Source organism: Crinia signifera, chromosome 12 (genome assembly GCF_055691185.1).
Source record: "Crinia signifera chromosome 12, ASM5569118v1, whole genome shotgun sequence".
NCBI lineage: Eukaryota > Metazoa > Chordata > Amphibia > Anura > Myobatrachidae > Crinia > Crinia signifera.
The window spans coordinates 55,714,675-55,735,431 of record NC_139228.1 but is presented as its reverse complement, the minus strand read 5'-3'; the positions used below and the strand labels follow the sequence as shown (position 1 = coordinate 55,735,431).

Below are 20,757 nucleotides of genomic sequence, written 5' to 3'. Positions count from 1 at the left end.
GAGCTAATTATATCACCTGTGATCCTGTGTGGAGACCTGGAAAACGTGCACTGTTGGGGGTACTTGAGGACCAGTGTTGGGAACCACTGGTCTAAGTGGAGCACGCCCTCTAGCACAGGGTGCGGTCTACATATCAGTGCTGAGATATAGATCACACTGTGCTATAACCACCACAGCAGAGAGCGACACCCCGGGCAGGGGAAGAGTAACTGCGCATGTTTTGGGAGATGCACGGTGCCAGAGTGAACACTATCATTGGCACTGCTGCATCCTGGGTACGCAGTATTGTCTCCACTACATTTTGAGGTTTATGCAAGTTCGGTAGTCCAACGCTCACGACAGAGAGAAACCACACTGAGCAGACAGGGTTTTCTTTCCCCCAAGTTTTTATTAAAATGCAAGTAAAAAGATTGGCTAACTGATACTTGTTACAGCACCGTATTTTGAGGAGTCTGGGTTTTTGCTTGTTGACCGGTTCTCGGGAACATGAGTGACGGAGAGAACGTGGCTTGGCGACTGAGTGGAGCAGTGATGTGACACCATCCAGCCACCAACAGAGAACTGGTCTCTTTCAATGGTGCCCTTCATACCCACATCAATGCCGTCTGCCTTATGTCGCCAGCTTCCCCCAGGCCGGTACTATCCGTTCTCCTCCGTGGCAGTCATGTCCCGTTTCCCTGTTTCATACAGTATTGTGGGTTACATTTCGGCAAACAATGAGCCACGCAGAGCCATGACCTCATGCGCTTTAACTGCCGGTGGCGTATTAATGGTGCCTCTTACAAAAAGAATAGCGTACACAATTTTTTTTTTTCTATCTAGTTTGAAAAATACTTGTAAAAAATAATAATAAAAAATAAGATATAAAATACACGTAGGTCAAATAAACATTGGCCTGAACATAGGTAACATACATGACCACTCCAGAGGCGCAAATCCCGCTAGTGGCGCGAGTCTGCGGGGACGCGGCCGGCACGCTCCTGCCAAGTAGCAAGACACATTTGGTGATCACAGCAAAACAACGTGTATAAAGTGGTAACAACATAAATCCATGGAGAAATAATACACATTATTTCCAGGTATAAAACACAAGCCCCCCTCTAAGGCGACACTTACGAGAACAGCGGAATTTGTTATGTGCTGGCCCAGCAGCAAGATGGCCCCGTGCGTAAGAATTGAGTCCAAGGCGCGGGGTGGAGAAGATGTGGGAGAAGAGAGGGATCGGGCACATCAGTGTTGTTATGCCACAGAACGACAGAATAGCAATACAGTACATAATCTATGGTGCAGTATGCCGATACCTGATGGCTGACCCGGATATCTTGGTCGGGGATGGGGAACCTTTTGCCCTCCAGCTGCTGTTTAACTACACATCCCAGCATCCCCTGCAACAGTGTTAGCATGGCAAAACTGTAACAGTGCTCTGCTGGGAAGTGTAGTTCCAACTGTAGAGCCAAAGGTTCCCCATCCCTGATCTAGGTCAACAGTCAATAGGCCGACACGGGCAATGCTCAAATGTTCAACACAAGCTATAGGTTTTTCTTTTTAGAAATTCACTTTTTTGGGAGTTTTTTTTTATACTTTGCCACATACCTGGTCTCCAATTGGGAACGGTAAAGTAAGCAGTGTCGACATTGACATTAAAAATGGGGAAAAACCTTGCTTGTGTCAACCGTTTTCGGTGATGACCTTTTGCATGCCGCCTTTTTGAGGGTCAAGCTTGACAACACCCTCGATACCTTACAGGCTGCTTGTTTGGCCCTCCCTGTCCTGGAGAGCACCCTTCCTCTCACCATCCATGTACAGTAAATGCACAAAGAATCCCATGTGGAATGAGGCAACAAGGTTCTAGATCACTTTTTTTGGTACTTGTTTCCTAGCACGGCCACAACGATCATAATCGCGGTCATCGGGGGTAAAATCAGGGCCATCGATTTCCCCATAGAGAACAATGTTAAATGCCTCAATTTACCCGCGATGACCACGATTTCCCATAGGAAACAATGTGAAATGGCTCAATTTACCCAAATTATCATAGGAACAATGGTAAATGGGCCAAAAACACCCCTGAACATTGAAATGTCCCCCCAAAAGTAGTTTACGCCACCACGTGATCAACGTGAACCCGAAGCATGGCGAGCGCAGCGAGCCTGCGAGGGGTGGCGGTACGCGTCCTCCGACCTTTTCATACCCCTACTATCCACTAGGGCGTGGAGTTGAGAATAAAATAGTGTGGCGAGCGCAGCGAGCCACCGAGCCCGAAGCGTGGCGAGCGCACGCGGATACCTGTGAAGCCTGCGAAGGGACGCGTTTACCTGTGAAGGTATCCGCGTCCCCTCGCGGGGCTCGCCACGCTTCGGGCTCGGTGGCTCGCTGCGCTCGCCACACTATTCTATTCTCACTCCACGCCCTAGTGGATAGTGGGGGTATGAAAAGGTCGGAGGACGCGTACCGCCGCCCCTCGCGGACTCGCTGCGCTCGCCACGCTTCGGGTTCACGTTCATCGCGGGGTGGCGTGAACTACTTTTGGGGGGACATTTCACTGGTCAGGGGTTTTTTTTTGGGCTTTCTGGCCCATTTACCATTCTTCCCTATGATGATTTGGGTAAATTGACCCATTTAACATTGTTTCCTATGGGAAATCGGGGTCATCGCGGGTAAAATGAGGCATTTAACATTGTTCCCTATGGGGAAATCCCGGCCATCGCGGGTGGACTATTTAAGCATTTTTAGGCGCACATGACGCGACCGACCCGATTTCTCACTGTTTTAATGCATTTCAATGGAAAAATCGGGGGCGTCGGTCGCGTCGCAGGCCACTAAAATTACCCCCGATGGCCAAGATTTGTGGCCGTGCTAGGAAACGAGTACCCTTTTTTTTTTTTTTTACAGTTCACTTTAGTTTGTAAACGTCCTTTTCTCCATAGACGCCCTGGGGGGCTCACTCGCCCCTCTTCACACCTCCTGCTTTTTTTAAATTGAAACCAACTACAAATAATGGAACTCCATATCTGTCACTGAGAGAGGTCACTCGATTACTATAACGGAGTAGGGGGATGACACTTTGTCCACTTTGTCACTCTGAGATGTGACAGAAGAGCTTACTATCTAAGTTTTTCCCCTGTGATAGATACATTAATGCAAGGTGCTGTTAGTGCACAGGATAAAAGGTGCAAGCCCTTGGAGGTGTGAGCGTTCCTGGGTAAAAGGAAGTTATACAGTGGATGTGTTCATTGTGTATTTGTTTTGTACCGCATTAGTTTCTGCATTATTCCCCTACTTTTCCACTAAATGTGTTCTATGCACTAAGATTTACCACCGTCGTCTGCCTAGAATTTCTGATTTTCATTAAATGTCAATTCTACTCCACAATGTTTAACCAGCAGAGTTCAGTAGATCTGTCCCTTGCTTCGGCTTTTTGGTACCGTTTACACAAAAATCACTGTAAATCAGTTTCTCATATTATGGGGAGTTATTCAGACCTTATCGCTGAAAGTGAGCGAAACTCCGACCCTTCCACAACTCTGCGACAGAAACGTCACATACCCTCCCTGAAAATGCCTGGCCTCCCCTGCCTCCCCTGTAACACCCCCAGGAAAACGGCTGGTCACCACCAATAAACGGCAGCTTCCTGTCAGTCAAGTTGCGAGGGGATCGCGATTAGATTCTTTGTAGTTTTTTGTCACTGTTCGGTCTTGCGCAAGCATTCTGTGATCCGTATGCATGTGCAGTCAATCGATCATTGTGCAAATTCGCACTACTGCGATCCAGTCTGAATAACCCCCTTATACTGGTTTGGAGATGCCAGAATACTCGGCTGTTACCCTCAAAGTGCCACCTCCTAAGATCTCCAAGGGAAAACTCAAGAAGAAGCGATAAACTGGACGTCAGTCATGTTTGTCCTAGAACAGTGATTCTCAAACTTGGTCTTCAGGACCCCACACGGGTGCACCGGACAGATACAAATTAACTGCTGGTTTGGGGGAAGTGTTGGCTCTAGATACAGTGGTGAGTGTCCCTTACTGGGTTGTGTGATAAGTGCTGTGTCTGTGTAAAGGAGAGGGTTCTTCACTCTTCGGAAGGACAGTGCATAGTGACCATTGCCAGCTGGGGCCGAGATCTGATACTGTGTCCTGGGGAAGTGTGGTTATGGCCCATTGTCCTTTTATACAGATTCGGGTACCGTATTGTGCATCCTCAGGATCACATTCACTATTAGCGGAGATGTTTGTGTTGATGGCAACGTCACCTGTCACAATCTTGCCCAGACAGTATGAGCTGCGCATTTGGGAAATATGAACAGTTGCTTCTATGTTTTCTCGCCGTGACAATAACTTACTCACGAACTCCCCACCCATAAATCAAACCCTAGAAACGATTGGAACCTGCAGATCATTTCTCCTGGAACAGCATTGATGCTGAGCGATGCAGCTGTTCCCCTATTGAGGTAACTCTGTCATTCCTGGATCCCTGGCGATATGTACACCACAGGCTCGTAACACAATAAATTATGTTAAACAAAGTGACTAACATGAGCTACACCTGAAACATTGGAAATGTAGAAATAAATACTCAGTATGGGAGGTTGTGCTGCTTTTCCCTCTTCTCGATGTCAATTCTTTGCAAAGTTTTCCCAGGAACGAGGGAGGGTTACGAAGCTTTTACAACAGCTGTCAGGTGGAGTCTCTACGTTCGCTGGTCTTCTCCTAACTTTTTCCCTTTTTTTTTATTATTCTTATTTTGTTTTAAGCGAGTTCCTTCAGTGCGGAGCTTTCACCACACCCTCGTCTTCATCAATTCTGCCTATTCTACTGTGTATTGTCGTAACAAAGAGGAAAAACACAGCGGTTTGAGGTCTGCCAGAGATTAGGTCACATTGAGGATAATTTCACACATCTGGATTGTGGCTTCTTGCTGTGAACTTTGCATTGTGGTCAGTTTCTTGCCTTAACACAGGGTCCATGGTATCGTCCACAACAAGAACACACCGGCTCCTAGTTACGCCACCTCCTCGGGAGTCGCTGTGCTCTTTCCAAATGTAAGTTCCAGCCAGTGCCGCACCTCTCGGAGGTTGTAGAAGAACGGCCCTTTGCCCCCAAGGTAGACAATTTTTTTCCTCTGCACAATGCATACCCTTTCGAAGGTGACGCCGTAGGCCACGTTGGCATTGTTGTCCATGCAGTCTGCTACCACCTGGCACTGTTGGGGGAGGGAGAATTTCTCCAGGAGTTTGGTGGCGGCAGCACACCGCTCTTCTTGGCTTCGGTGTTTCTTCACCTCGTAGGAGGCCACGCTAGGAGCAGCCCAGCCGTCTGATGGGTGAGCCTCGTCAATGTATACCAACAGGAAGTCGGCAACGTTGGAAAACTCCTCCACCAGCTCGCTGAAAGCTGGCAGCTGGCTAATGAAAGGGGGTCAGGTGGCTGACCCAAAGTTGACCACTAGAGGGCGCTCTGAACTGGCGAAGTCAAGAAGGTGGCACTGCATCCCGGCTTTCACAGCTGTGTTGGGCGCCGTCTTGCTGGGCACATGAATGACGTTGGAGTTTGGCGCATCTCCTCCCAGCTTCACCTGGAGAGAGAAGGAGAGAATCCATCATTACTATGCGGAAACTGATTACAGCATTTTAAATAGAGTAGAATGTGACTATGGGCAATGTATTGAAGGTTTATATCTAACACAGACATCTGGGACTACATTTCCTACCAGTTTCAGAAAGTCTATAAGTGGCCAATTCAATTGTTGGTTTCTCCGCTGCCACTATGTGGCGCCCAATGGCGCAATTCAATTTCTGCAGCTGGGGGGACACATTTCAGTGCACCGCCTACGGAGGTGTCAGCTGAAATATGTGAAAACACACTGGTCTGACCAGGACTTTAGACAGGTTTAGCAGCTTTTTTTGAGGCTATACCCAGTACTAGTCCCCAACGGGGGAGGGGGGAGTTCAATTGAATACCTTTCATTTGTGCCCACAAAACAATTAAATCGACAGGCCCTTAATTACCCTGCAGTGCACAGAACAGTCAATAACATGAATAGAAACACCACCCACCGCCGTGCGAATGTCTGCCCCGGCTTGCAAATAGACGTGTAGGCTGACACTAATTTCGAGTCCATATTGACAGATGCTGACATAGACAACAACGAAAAACTCACGCCGACCATTTCTACGTCGACCTGTGCTATGAAACGTTACTGAATTGTAGTTAAATACTTAATTAGGATTATGGTATTTGCTTCAATACGACTGTTAAAGTTTGAATTCCTAGTCTGCAATCTGATTTGCCATCGTCAGGTTGTGCCCCCCTGTAGCTAATTGGCTATTTCTAACAATTCCTGAAAAGAAAAAGAAAAAACCTGCCTAATTGTTGTCCCTTAGAACCCTGGTAAATGTAGAGACAGATCAATGCACCCAAGTTTATCTCATTAGCCCTTAGAGGCGATGGTGTGATAGGATACTACCCCGGACATCCATAGCGTGGCAGGAAAGCTGCTGTCACACAACAGGTTAATATTTATTACTGAAATCACGCCAGACATATCAGCTAGTAAATTCACATCATTAGTGAGAGGGACAGGCCCCTTAAATCTGGTTCTGCACCTGGCGTCTCCCAGCAGCCTGCTACTCTAGCCCAAGGTCATATTGTAGAAGAGTATAAAACTCCAAGCTCTGCTTCCTTCCTGTACCTGGAATGAGAAATGGGAACTGTGCGAGCGCGGGTCCCTGATCTGTTATCGGATGGAGAACCCATTCCGTGCATGTGTATAGCTTAATCTGGTTACCCCAGGTCTAAGGGGCTATTCCGATGGTATCTCTGGTGCGGCGGGGTTCATATGTCCCCTGCAGGGTACAGGCCGATGCGTGCCACGTTTCTCCACCATCTGACACACAAATGCCTTTTATTTGCTGAATTTGAACCAATTGAAAACCATAAATAAAAGGTGAATTTGGCACATACTAAAGACCGGTTCCCCAAATTAACTTAGTTGGTCGGGGGGTATTAAAAATAACATATTTGGCTTGGAATCTCCAACTCGCAGAAGTTACGAGGACCTGGAAGATACCACTCATACCGGCGCCCAGATTCTCATACCGGCGCCCAGATTCTCATACCGGCGCCCAGATTCTCATACCGGCGCCCAGATTCTCATACCGGCGCCCAGATTCTCATACCGGCGCCCAGATTCTCATACCGGCGCCCAGAGGTCCACCGGACACTAAAACAGTCTGCATGGAAATAAGGAAACCTGTCCGTCTACCTCAACACAGTTGGCAACATCTGAGGGCAGACGTTTTCCGGTAATACTGAATGGGAATATTACTGGGTGGGAAGAAGAGCTAATCCTAACGCCCCAGCATTTGATGGAGCCAGACCATGTGTCTGGATGTTTATCTGCAACCATTCATTACAGTCACCCAGAAAGTTCCTATAGTAATGAAAGATGTCCGTGTTGTATCTCTCTTCATTGCACCCTGACATGAATGGGTGTGGATCGAAGCGTCGACACCAAAAGGTCAACTTGCAGATAAGGTCAACATGCACTTTTTCGGCATTAAGAAGAGGTCGACACAAGCAAAAGTTTGACGCATGAGGTAGTCGTTAATTTTTCCCATTTTGGGTGTCCATGTGGACCCCTAATTAGTGTAGTGCGTACCCTCACAAAGTATGAAAAAGTCCCCCAAAAATTTAAACAATCATAAAAATTTTATGTCGACAGTTGCCATGTAGCACTGTTACTTGTCATTTTTTTGTCAATGTTGACCTGCATGTCCACCTTTTGTCAGTGTCGACCTATTGCATATCAGCTTTCTGTCAATGTCGACCTCTCTTCCGGATACCAGACCTGGAGATCTGTGGGGACATTTTGGGGCGTGGCACGGGTGACCTCGGAATATCTGTGAGCTATAAGAGTGAGGGAAACTCCCAAACTGAAATGAGACCAATGGGTAAATTTACTAATGTGTGAGACAGGTCGCCCATAGCAACCAATCGGATGCTACATATTTATCGAACACCAACAGGGATGGGGAACCTTCGGGCCTCCAGCTGTTGTTGAACTACACATGATCTGTGGTCTGAAAGCACCACAGCTATGTTTTCTGGGCCGAGCAACCCAGCAAGTCACATCCAGGGTTGAACACGGGTGTGACCCGGGTTGCTGTGCAGTGTGAACTGGTAACCTATTCACTCTATGGAGAAGGCAGCACTTGGAGACAGCGTCGGCTACAAGTGCCGCCTTCTCACTCGGTGGCCTGCCTGATGCCGCTCCCGGGAGGGAGCCGTGTGCCTGATCCCACGTGCGACCCTTCATTGCGGTCTGAAAGGGGTATAAGCTTCCATGTGTATCCCCTGCCATGTGGGTTACGCACTGATTGTACGGCAGCTGGTCAATGTTCCAGTGCATAGTCCCTGGCTCGTATTTATTTCCCCCTTGATATTACTTGATATAACGTCTATTACAATATAATAAGAAACTGTTCTGTAGCGATATTCTAATGTAGCGTACACACCAGAACGATTAAGGCTCAATTCCATCAATCTGGATCCAATTCCGACCGATTGGATGCAGATTGTATGTAGATTGGGCATGTTTTTGCATGTTAAGATCCGATTCCAATCCGATGGGCGTCCCCGCTGTCGTTTGGTCGTTTTACAGATCCTACCTGCTGCAGGTAGGATCTGTAAAAGATCCATTCAACTGGATACAGACTCAGATCGGATTGAGATCAGATTGGATGCAGATCGTTAGCAGATTGTGTGCTCCAACAGATCGTGCGACCATCACACAATCTGCTAACGATCTACTAACAATCAGGATCGTTCTGGCGCGTACCAGGCATAAGTGACTTCAGTGTTCATCTCACATGACCTGATCGGAGTTCACAGAACATTGTCCCTGCTGGTAAATCAGTGAGCAACTGGGATATGTACCAGCATCGCGAACCAACACCAGCTGTAACATATAATGGTTGGTTTTGCAAACCCAGCAAAAATGTGCGAGACACAAAAGGAAACGTCGTGTTTTGTAAATACAGCCCTAACCACAGAAACATTCACAGTGCAAACACTCTATTTTTGGCAGATTTGATCACACAATCCCCCCCCCCCCCCCTTCCCAATTTTTAAAGATTGCTACGTAAGCTCTCCCCAGACGCCAGGTCCTGGATGAGTTCCCCCAGCTCTGTCCAGCGTGAGTCACTCAGTCAGCTGCTGGTTCTTGACCCCGGAGTGTGGCCAAACCTTCCTCATCTGATTCTCCCTTCTTGGCTTGTGAGCGACGTTCTGTTCTCACGCTCCGCACAGGCTTTGGAAAACTTTTGTGAGAAAAGCACTTAAAAGTTTACGGCATCGTAAACACCAAAGCCATTGGCACTCGCCATTTCATCTTCATTTTTTCCTGCTTATGCAATTTTTTCCTGGGTCGTTATTGGCTTAACCCCCCGAGGACACCATACTGATGAAATGCAGTTCCGCTGCATTGTGCTGAAACATCGATTTTATACGCGACCCTTTTCCCAGATGGGGAAACGGGTGCCGCGCTCTATCCCTGAGATGACGCTGCAGAGGATGTAGCCCCTCACCCGTGCTAATACATCTGTAGATAATTATCTTTCATGCTGCTTACCCACCCGTCACCCGTCAGTGCCCGCGGTTGTGCAGTCCCGAAAGGAGCAATGCTTGAATTGCCCCATCGGACGCTAGCACTCAAAACACTTGATTCTCCCCCTCATAGAGGTGAGGAGCAGCGTTTGCCTTTTATCATATAGGGAAGGCATGGCCAAATTGTTGTGAAACTACAAATCCCAGCATGCCTTGCCATAGTTTGAGCATTCCCTAATAGCAAAACTGTGGCAAGGCATGATGGAACTTGTAGTTTCACAGCAGCTGGAGGGGCATGGATTAGCCATGCGCGATATAGGTTGACAGTGTCTAGATATACAGTCAATAGGTCGACACCAAAAGCTTAACATGCATAAGTTCAACATTGACAAAAGGTGTACATGCAATGGTCGACGCATGATAAAGCTGACATGAGTTTTTCATGACTTAGGGTTTTCATTTTTGGGACTTTCACTCTATAACATCTGCGTGTACCCTATTGGGAGCGGTAAAGTACGCTGAGTGCAGCTGGACACTATTTCGGGGGGGGAGGGGGTCCAAGTGCTCAAGTGTCGACATTGACACCAAAAAAAAACGTGAAAAACGGCCATTGACCTTTTCATGCGTTGACTTTTCCACATCTACATTTTCCTTGTGTCGACATTTTGTCAATGTTGACCTTTTGAAGTCGACTTGTTGACTAACTATATTAATCCGGAACTATCCTATTGGATTCTGGGAGTGATCATGGAAATTAAATATTGAAGAATGGTATGGGGGCGCTTGTCCGATATCTCATGTCCTTCCATTGCAGAAAGTAAACGCCGCTTGGAGGGGAGATGAGTTTCCCTTTAAGAGTAATAAGCTTAAGTAAGACTCACAGCTGATCCTGCGCAGAACCAAACCGCTGGCTTTTTACTATGGGGAATTACGTTGGAGCATCGCACATTGGAGCCAAGCAGCCTTCACTCCATAGCGGGATTCCAAGTTTCACAGCTCGGTACAGCGACCGTTCATCCTGCTGCGGGGCCTGGGTCACCTTCCCCCATATATCAGCATATGCTACTGTATATCCACTCTGTTATGCCAGCCCTCCTCTATTTCCTCCGTACTCTTATAACGGGCACCGGTCATCACACCGTGTGCCCTGCCAGCTTACTTAAGAGCTGGGAAGGTTTCGCTTTAGATCATGGTGCCTTTTTTTAATGTGTGTGCGTTCCCCCTTCTTTCTTTTAATATATATTCCAGAAACAAATTGTTGGCCATCTAGAATTCCAGACACACACACCGCACCGTCCAAGACCGCAAACCAAAAAGTACAAACTTGCAAAAAACATTTCTCCAAAGCAGATTAGAACCTCAGAGCTACCGCTGCTCACTCTCAGACCACATAACGAGCTGGAAGTATTTCCTCCCCGCCCCAGAAACACCTGTACCGCTGCTGTGGGAGTACTAGCCCCGCCGTGCTGGGACCGTGTCATAAAATGAGTTGTACTGTTGTTCTTGGTGCAGGACTACATTTACCTTGCCAGCGCTAAGTGTATGTGTTGAACGGAATGGAAAGTATTGGAGAGCAGCACATTACAGCTTCTTAGTAACGGAGCGTTCCGTGCCCGCCGTAGCGTTCCCTTTATAGGCCTGGATTTAGACATTTCTGCCTAGAAGTCCTGGCTTGGTTTTCTGGTTTCTTTTTTTTTTTTTTTTTTGGAACACGCATTAAAGCACTAATACAAAACAGACGGATCTGCCCAAAGGGGAGCGTTCGTACAGCTGGCAGGTTCACCGTAGTTTACGCATTCCCCGGAGACACTGTAGATCTCACCCATTAATGAATGCCAAGATATTACTCGAGAACACCAAAGGAAAGAAAGGGGAAAAAAAAAACCGTTTGCCTGTCGTCTCCACCCTTGTTGTAGCTAAGCGATGTGTTTTGTTTTTTCCCCTTACTCAGCAAATCGCTAAACAATAAACTCCCAAAGTAAGAAAATATGGCAAAGTCCAAGGTGCGATTTTTGGCACGCTGAACGCGTTCCGTCAGTTTACCCTTCCCACGCCCTAGATCTGCGCAGCGATCAACGCATCTCCTTCCGACCCAAATCCGGTGCAGAACCTGGCGAGCAGAGGTCACCAGGACGTGTGCGTGTCCCACATGTAATATCAACACGCTCTGGGCACACATGACACTGGCACGCAGTCTTTGCCAGGTTCAGGTCTAATCCCTGGTCCACTGTATTTCACCGGACTCTGAGCGCACGGTCCCGGGAATGAATGAGTTGTGTGTGTGCCAGCCAGAGGCATGCAGCCTAATAAGCCTCGTTGGCAAAGATCTCGAAGCACAGCTGTATGACGGTACGCTGAGAGCCAGAGATCCAATCATAAGGTATCGGAGCAGGGCGGCACCTGTGCTGTTACATCACCAGCGCTCCGTCTGCGGATTGAAATAGATCCTGGTAGTGCTATGGGGGATTTTATTCGGCCTGGGGTGCCAAGAATAGACCAATCAGGATGAAGGTTGCATTTACAAAGTTGTGACGAGCATTAGCTATGACATTATGGGGCTATTTTATGTAAGTTATAATGGAGCAGATGTATTAAGCCTTAACAAGAGATAAATGCAGGGTTGATAAAGAGAGATAAACGTCCAGCCAATCAGCTCCTTACTGACTTTTTTCAAACACAGGCTGTAACATGGCAGTTGGCAGGTGATTGGCTGGGCGTTTATCTCTCCTTATCACCCTTGGATTTATCTCTTATTAAGGCTTAATACATCTGCCCCATTGATACCCACGTATGCACCTATAGCTGTGTCTTCCATATAGCACCTATACATGGCATATACCTGCCTAGATCACACGGGCATTGTATGGGCATCCTATACAAGTCATTTCTCTGTGGTTATAGTTGGCATTAATGATCCATAAGGCCTTTCAGCCACCATTATGTTTCTCAGAAGCTGTCGGACCTTTGATAAGAGATATTACTGTAAATAAGTTTTGTTAGAACAGTATCAACATGTCGGAATTTACTAAGATGGGAGTTCTATTTCACATGGGACGTTGTTATGGGCAACCAATTAAAATCTACTTATTTATTTAGCACCTTCTAGAAGATATTAGATAGTAGCTGATTGGTTGCCCATAGCAACAGTCCATGCAATTGAACTCCAAACGTAGTCAATTTCACGCGTCCTCTTTTATCCGGCAATTTACCAAGCTGACGGTTGCTGCCAGCAGAGGGGGACATTGAGGCACTCTGCCCCTGGTGCCAAGTTACAGGTGATAAAAGGGCTGCGGGTACAAGGATTGTTTATATCAACACGGGAATGGCACACCGCCACCACTCATCTGCTGGGCTGCTTTTAACCCCCTGCTGGCTCAAATGAGAACAGACCGGGCACTTAGAGGGAACAGACGTATGCTTGCATGGCTAAGGTCTCCCAGGGGCCACTTGGCCCCTTCCCGTTGCATGCCGGTATGACAGAGACCGTACAATAAAACGGACATCTGGCCAGCATCAACGCCACTCGTGACTTTGTTGCTGTACAGGTGTCTGCGTAGAATATGATATGTGTTCTAATGGGAAAACCCACGTGGCTCTCGTATTCAGCACAAGCATCAGCGAGACCTCTTCCACGGTTCTCACACGTCGCAGCAGTGACTGATTTCCTCCCATAAACATTACCCCAGTTGCTTTCTACTCTGTGCATTGTAAACTGTGCATTTTCCCAGGCAGGGGGTCCGGTAATGCTTTCCAGCCGTCCCAGAACCGCTGATGGTTTGCAGCGCTTAGGAAAACACGCGGAGGAGCCACACAGGGCAGCGTGAAATGTCTGCTGAGGTTTACATGACAGTTTGTCTCATTGATCAGCGTGAGTAGTTCTCCAACCAGCGGAAACACTCTGTAAGTCTGCAAACCTCATGCAGGCAACCCAAACAATGCAGCGTGTAGCGCTTCCTCCACTCACAGCCCCAGCATACAAATAAAAATGACATTTATGACATAAACAGCAAATTCCAACAGGCAGCGATCTGCATTTTTGCACCTAATAACCCCTGGAATGTACAGTCGCTCTAGGGGGGGGGGGGGGGGGGGGCGGCTATCGTGGTCCCCAGGGCTGGCTTCTGTGCTATAGATGTGAAGGCACTCACCTGCTGTGTACTCTTCCAGGTGGAAAGTTATAGTTCACTTTTCTAAAAGCAATCTACAGTAATAGTACTCGCTTGGTAATATAGGCAATGTCTGATCTCCTATCCAGTTTGTTGCAACTTATTTTTTAAATAAATGTATTTAAAAATAGAAATGTTCCTGCCCGTAATCTGTCACTGTGTGCACTTTACAGCATGTGGAAGGCAAAAAGTCAAATTAAAAGCGGTGGTATTACTATGCTGGCGTACCTGCTTGTAGGCGTCCAATAGGAAGCTTTTCCAAACACAGCGCAGACCTTCTGGCGTGAGCATCCGGCGCCGTGGACTCTGGCTGGATTTGGAGCGGTTCAGTTGGAGGAGCACGTGTTTTACCAACACAACAGAGTCATAGAGAGCCAGGAAGAGGAAGTTGGAGAAGAAGCCAGGTAGGATCTGCAGAGTGATCAGCAGGTCCACGCTCAGCAGACCCATACCTGCACACGTGGGAAGCCCACACACAGACCCCCCCCACAAGCCTCAGCGCTGCAGCTGCTGCTGTTGCTGCACCTCTCTACCTGCCTCTGCTTCCCTCATCCAACCCTGCAGGGATGGGGACACCCAGCCAAGGGCTCTGCCTGCCACTAGCAATCAAATTGGTGGCAAGGTGCTGAGGCAGGTGCCTGCTCACGGAGGAAGCGGCAGGGAAACCTCAGCTGCTTCCTCTCTCCACTTCTTCAAAAGTTTCTGAAGTTTGAAAAACCAGGTGGATACTTTTTATTCCTGCAGCTGAGGAGTCTGAATGCACTTTCCCCCCACCCCTCACTCTACCTCTGTCTACCCCTGTCTCTCTCTTTCTCTCACTCTGCTCCTGTGTCTCTGAGCTATCTCTTTTTGTCCCCAGATTTCCCCACTCCCTCCCCCTTTCTGTAGCCCTTTTATACAATCCCAGGCTAATTGCTGCAATAAGAGAAATGAGAAAAAAAAAAAATCCTAATCTTGCCTGTGATCTGTTCTTTGACGTCAGGCTAGGAGAGGGCATTAGTTTGGCTGGGGATGCTCTGAATAGGGAAAAGAGCTGCTCCAAAACTTGCAAGGCGGGACTTTGTTATTAAAGGAAAGGATAATGGTAACTCCTCCCTACATTGCATCCCACAGCCTTCTAACTCTCGGGGTAGCTGGCATGCTTTACCTGCCGGCTGGCTGTGGGGCAGGGAGACTCGCCTGTATGCTCTGCACTGACACACCAGTCCTTTGCTGCATCAATGCCTCCCTCTGTCCTGCACAGTCCCTACCTCTAGGGTACACATAGTGCTATCTGTACCATGCGTGTCTGCAGTGCATTGTGTCCAACTCCTGTTATGCTGTGTATACTATAGGGCATAATTCGGTGTGATGAGGAAAGCCTGCTCTCATGCAAGCAACAAGTAACCTGCGCTCTGACCATCTGAGTCAGTCTGCCTGTAATGTTTGTCCTGCAGGCTGGCCGGGGAGAGCATTTGTACATACAGTATAGGCTGCCAGTAGCTGGTTGTGGCTGTATCAGAGTTCATTTATGTGACACACCTGTGTTTGGCTGTCATCATGAAAAGGGCTGAGACCGTGCAATGTGTCTCCTGTATATAGCACACACACCGTCACAGGGGCCGGGATGCAGGCGTTCAGTATAGCGACACAGGCACCACAACTGCTATCAGAAGACCGGCACCAAATCTTCCAAAGGTTCAGGATGCCTATGCTGGAATACCGACAGTTGGCATCCTGAACGGTGGTAAGTATTTGGAGAACGGGCAGATGGGGGGGGGGGGGGGGGTTAGGTTTACACACTAGCGGGGGATAGGGTCAGGTCAGTATACTGACCCCTGTAGGGATTCCCACTATTGAGATGCCTGACCACCAGTCATCCGTATGTACCCCGTTATTCAAATCATTTTCACCTGTCACAGGTGCTGCTCTCCTGACACCTTGGTTGGTAATAACTGGTGCATAAGGGGCTACGTTGAGGGGGATACCAGCGGCACAAACCTGCGAGAGGCCACTTTTTGGGACACTACTGTATGTTTATTTACCTGGTCAGGGTCATGTCCTAAGGTGGGTACACACACACACACACCATATTATAGGTGCATGAGCATGGCATAGTGTGCACACCAATGTGTCATTACACACAGAAATGTCAGGTGTATTCATTAAAGTGAAATTCTCCCAATGCAGAGGTTCCCGGGCAACTATTTTCCATTCATACCCCCTTTTACACTGGCCAAATAACCAGGGTCATTGCAGGGTGGACCCAGGTCAGGCTTCAGTGTAAATTTCAACTCGGTAACGAGTAGGGTTGAACCCATGTTGATGGGCAGCACAAACCCAGGTAAAACTCCCAAAATCCTGCAGCCAGTCTGAGGGCAGGTTGTCCGGGCACACGCAGTCTCCTCTGCTGTCTATGCTGGTATGCAGACAGCAATCCCAATCTTTGGATGGATTTCCCAGCACATCTCCAAGTGCCTGTCTTAAAGACACTGCATCCAGTGTAAATGGTGTCAATCCTGGGTCTAACATGGATTGAAACTGTGTTCCAAATACCGGATCATATCTGGGATTTTAGTTTTCAAGAGGTATCGGTCTTATTCACACAAGTAAAACAACTGGAAGTGTTGGATAACTCTGCCCAATGTAATGTGCGACATTTGTACATCTGTGTGCGACTCACTCTGTATAGGACGTACTATGGTGCAGTGGTTGTGGCTTTTTCTCATGCCAAGTTCCGCTGTGCGACTTTGTACGAGTGCTGCGCTAATTCCTGTGCGGTTACTGTGGCACACGGTGTTCCGCTACATCCGAGATGCAAATCAGATGCAAAATATAAAGAGAAAGCTGTTTCGGGCTGTCGCGCTGGGCATCCTGTATGGTGTTTTGATGCTAGGAGTATGAAGACTCATCTTGGGCAAGAATGACTCAGACACCCCTGGTATAGCTCCGGAACTGGCTTTCCGTAGGTTGAATCAGAAGACGTGGGGCCGGTAAGGACGTGCACTCTGCAAGATGAAAGTTTTGTTATGGCTGCATTCAAATGATTTGTAAATGACAATTTGCCCCGAGATTGTGGCAATTACTAATTGTGCCATGGTAAATGGCATGTCTGCTGAAAGCTGGTGAGGGGAGAGTTTCTGCTGGCTTCAAGGGCTCAAGGCCATTTTTTCCGCTTCTGTCTACTGGTCCTCATCATTGGCCACAAAGAAGAGGTTTCCCCATTTCAATAAGCCCCCTGGTAATCGTAGGGAGTCCTGGATGAGTGATCAAAGGGACTGGAGGGAGCAAGTGCTTGGAGAATGGAAGCCAGGGATGAATAGCAGATTCCGGAGATGGAGCAGTTACTGTACTGCCTAGAGACACCCAGGGAGCTACAGAGCTTACACTCTGAGAACATATACCACTGCAATGTACTGTATGTAACATGTACCACTGCAATGTACTGTATGTAACATGTACCACTGCAATGTACTGTATGTAACATGTACCACTGCAATGTACTGTACTGTATGTAACATGTACCACTGCAATGTACTGTATGTAACATGTACCACTGCAATGTACTGTATGTAACATGTACCACTGCAATGTACTGTATGTAACATGTACCACTGCAATGTACTGTATGTAACATGTACCACTGCAATGTACTGTATGTAACATGTACCACTGCAATGTACTGTATGTAACGTGTACCGCTGCAATGTACTGTATGTAACGTGTACCGCTGCCATGTACTGTATGTAACGTATACCGCTGCAATGTACTGTATGTAACGTATACCACTGCCATGTACTGTATGTAACATGTACCACTGCAATGTACTGTATGTAACATATACCACTGCCATGTACTGTATGTAACATGTACTGTATGTACTTTATGTAACCTGTACCGCTGCAATGTACTGTATGTAACTTATACCGCTGCAATGTACTGTATGTAACATGTACTGTATGTACTTTATGCAACCTGTACTGCTGCAATGTACTGTATGTAACATGTACTGCTGCAATGTACTGTATGTAACTTATACCGCTGCAATGTACTGTATGTAACATGTACCACTGCAATGTACTGTATGTAACATGTACCGCTGCGATGTACTGTATGTAACATGTACCGCTGCAATGTACTGTATGTAACATGTACCGCTGCAATGTACTGTATGTAACATGTACTGCTGCAATGTACTGTATGTAACCTGTACCGCTGCAATGTACTGTATGTAACGTACCACTGCAATGTACTGTATGTAACCTGTACTGCTGCAATGTACTGTATGTAAGTTATACCGCTGCAATGTACTGTATGTAACATGTACCACTGCCATGTACTGTATGTAACGTATACCGCTGCAATGTATTGTATGTAACGTATACCGCTGCAATGTACTGTATGTAACGTATACCACTGCAATGTACTGTATGTAATGTATACCACTGCACTGTACTGTATGTAACCTGTACCACTGCAATGTACTGTATGTAACATGTACCACTGCCATGTACTGTATGTAACGTATACCGCTGCAATGTACTGTATGTAACGTATACCGCTGCAATGTATTTTATGTAACGTATACCGCTGCAATGTACTGTATGTAACGTATACCACTGCAATGTACTGTATGTAACGTATACCACTGCACTGTACTGTATGTAACCTGTACCGCTGCAATGTACTGTATGTAACCTGTACCGCTGCAATGTAATGTATGTAACAGGTACCGCTGCAATGTACTGTATGTAACATGCACCGCTGCAATGTACTGTATGTAACGTGTACCGCTGCAATATACTGTATGTAACGTGTACCGCTGCAATGTACTGTATGTAACCTGTACCGCTGCAATGTACTGTATGTAACAGGTACCGCTGCAATGTACTGTATGTAACATGCACCGCTGCAATGTACTGTATGTAACATGCACCGCTGCAATGTACTGTATGTAACGTGTACCGCTGCAATATACTGTATGTAACGTGTACCGCTGCAATGTACTGTATGTAACTTGTACCGCTGCATTGTACTGTATGTAACATGTCCCGCTGCAATGTACTGTATGTAACATGTCCCGCTGCAATGTACTATATGTAACATGTACCACTGCAATGTACTGTATGTAACATGTACCGCTGCATTGTACTGTATGTAACATGTCCCGCTGCCAGGGGCTGGCTGGCAACTTTTAGCCTAGGGGGCAAGTCCAGAGCACTGGCCCATAATCAGCCAAGTCACCGTCGGAAGGAATGCTTTTGCGCGCCGTAGGCGCGCCGAAAAATTAGGGGCGTGGCCTATCATAAGGGGCGTTGCCTGTACCATGATTGTATTGTGTACCTGCAGATTGCACATTTTAGCGAACCTTGTAATAACCATTACACATAAAGCCACATGCCGTAATGCCAATTACACATTATGCTGAACACCATGATGCCAGTTACACATTACGCCCAACACTGCGATGCTAATTACTCAATACACCGCACACTGTGATGCTAATTACACATTATGCTGCACACCTTGATGCCCATTACACCCCATACTGTGATGGCAATTACCCAATGCTCCCCACACCGTAATGTCCATTACGCCCCATACCATGATGCCCATTACACCGCACAATGTGATGTCCACAGTGCCAGATATGCCCCCACAGTGCAAGATATTCCGCCACAGTACCAAATACACATATGCCCCCACAGTGCCAGACACAAATGCCGCCACAGTGCCAGATATTCTGCCACAGTGCCAAATACGCATATTCCTCCACAGTGCCAGATATGCCCCCAGAGTGCCAGAGACACATATGCCCCCACAGTGCCAGAGACACATATGCCCCCACAGTGCCAGAGACACATATGCCCCCACAGTGCCAAATACACATATGCCCCCACAGTGCCAGACACATATGCCCCCACAGTGCCAGATACACATATGTCCCCACAGTGCCAGATACACATATGCCCCCACAGTGCCAGATACACATATGCCCCCACAGTGCCAGATATGCCCCCACAGTGCCAAATACACATATGCCCCACAGTGCCAGATACACATATGCCCCCACAGTGCCAAATACACATATGCCCCCACAGTGCCAAATACACATATGCCCCACTGTGCCAGATACACATATGCCCCCACAGTGCCAAATACATATATGCCCCCACAGTGCCAGATATGCCCCCCACAGTGCCAGATACACATATGCCCCCACACAGTGCCAGATATGCCCCCACACAGTGCCAGATATGCCCCCACACAGTGCCAGATATGCCCCCACACAGTGCCAGATATGCCCCCACAGTGACAGAAACACATATGCTGGGGTGAGGGAGGGGGGGGGGGGAGAGCGCTTACCCACTCGCTAGCTGCGGGCCGTGCTGCGGCTGGATCAGCTTCTCCAGCCCTCCTGCGCCGGCCGCGGCTTCCAGAACACGGCCGCGGCTACAGGAAAATGGTCGCCGGCCTCCTGCACTGAGAACATGTCCTCAGTGCAGGGGGCCGGCGGCCATTTTCCTGTAGCCGCGGCCGTGTTCTGTAAGCCGCGGCCAGTGCAGGAGGGCTGGAGAAGCTGATCCAGCCGCAGCCCGGCCCGCAGCCAGTGGGTGGGTAAGCGGCCCGGGGGGCATATGGCACTCTGCCCCCCGGCCCAGCCCGCCCCTGCCCGCTGCAATGTACTGTATGTAACATGTACCGCTGCATTGTACTGTATGTAACATGTCCCGCTGCAATGTACTGTATGTAACATGTACCGCTGCAATGTACTATATGTAACATGTACCACTGCAATGTACTGTATGTCATTGTTAGTTGCCACAGTAAGCAGGGAATTGAGTAATATTTAAGCTTGGATACTGATCCGATTAAGGTATACTCCAGAGCATCCACCTGCCAATATTCACTCTGTATTTTGTTAGCTGACGTGTGATTTGCTGCCATGCTCTGTAAGCTTGTCATAGATGTTAGCTTGCCTTGGAGGTTTGCAGTCCATGGATGTTTAG

The 20,757-nt window shown here is 47.8% G+C and overlaps 1 protein-coding gene across 2 annotated transcripts; it reads right to left on the bottom strand.

Moving 5' to 3' along the window:
* Positions 1–385: 385 nt before the first annotated feature.
* DIO2 (iodothyronine deiodinase 2) lies at positions 386–14,816 on the bottom strand. 2 transcript variants are annotated; one of them, XR_014466173.1, is made up of 3 exons: positions 13,997–14,816; positions 2,872–5,571; positions 386–1,856 (listed from the first exon to the last, which is right to left on the bottom strand). XR_014466173.1 is itself a non-coding variant. In XM_083166208.1 (2 exons), the coding sequence occupies exons 1-2, from the start codon at positions 14,216–14,218 to the stop codon at positions 4,999–5,001; spliced, it is 795 nt and encodes a 264-aa protein (XP_083022334.1). In that variant the 5' UTR covers positions 14,219–14,816; the 3' UTR covers positions 2,535–4,998. The 2 variants fall into 2 exon arrangements, 1 of the variants encoding a protein (XP_083022334.1); XM_083166208.1 differs by lacking the exon at positions 386–1,856 and having other exon boundaries at positions 2,535–5,571.
* Between the last annotated feature and the right edge of the window lie 5,941 nt (positions 14,817–20,757).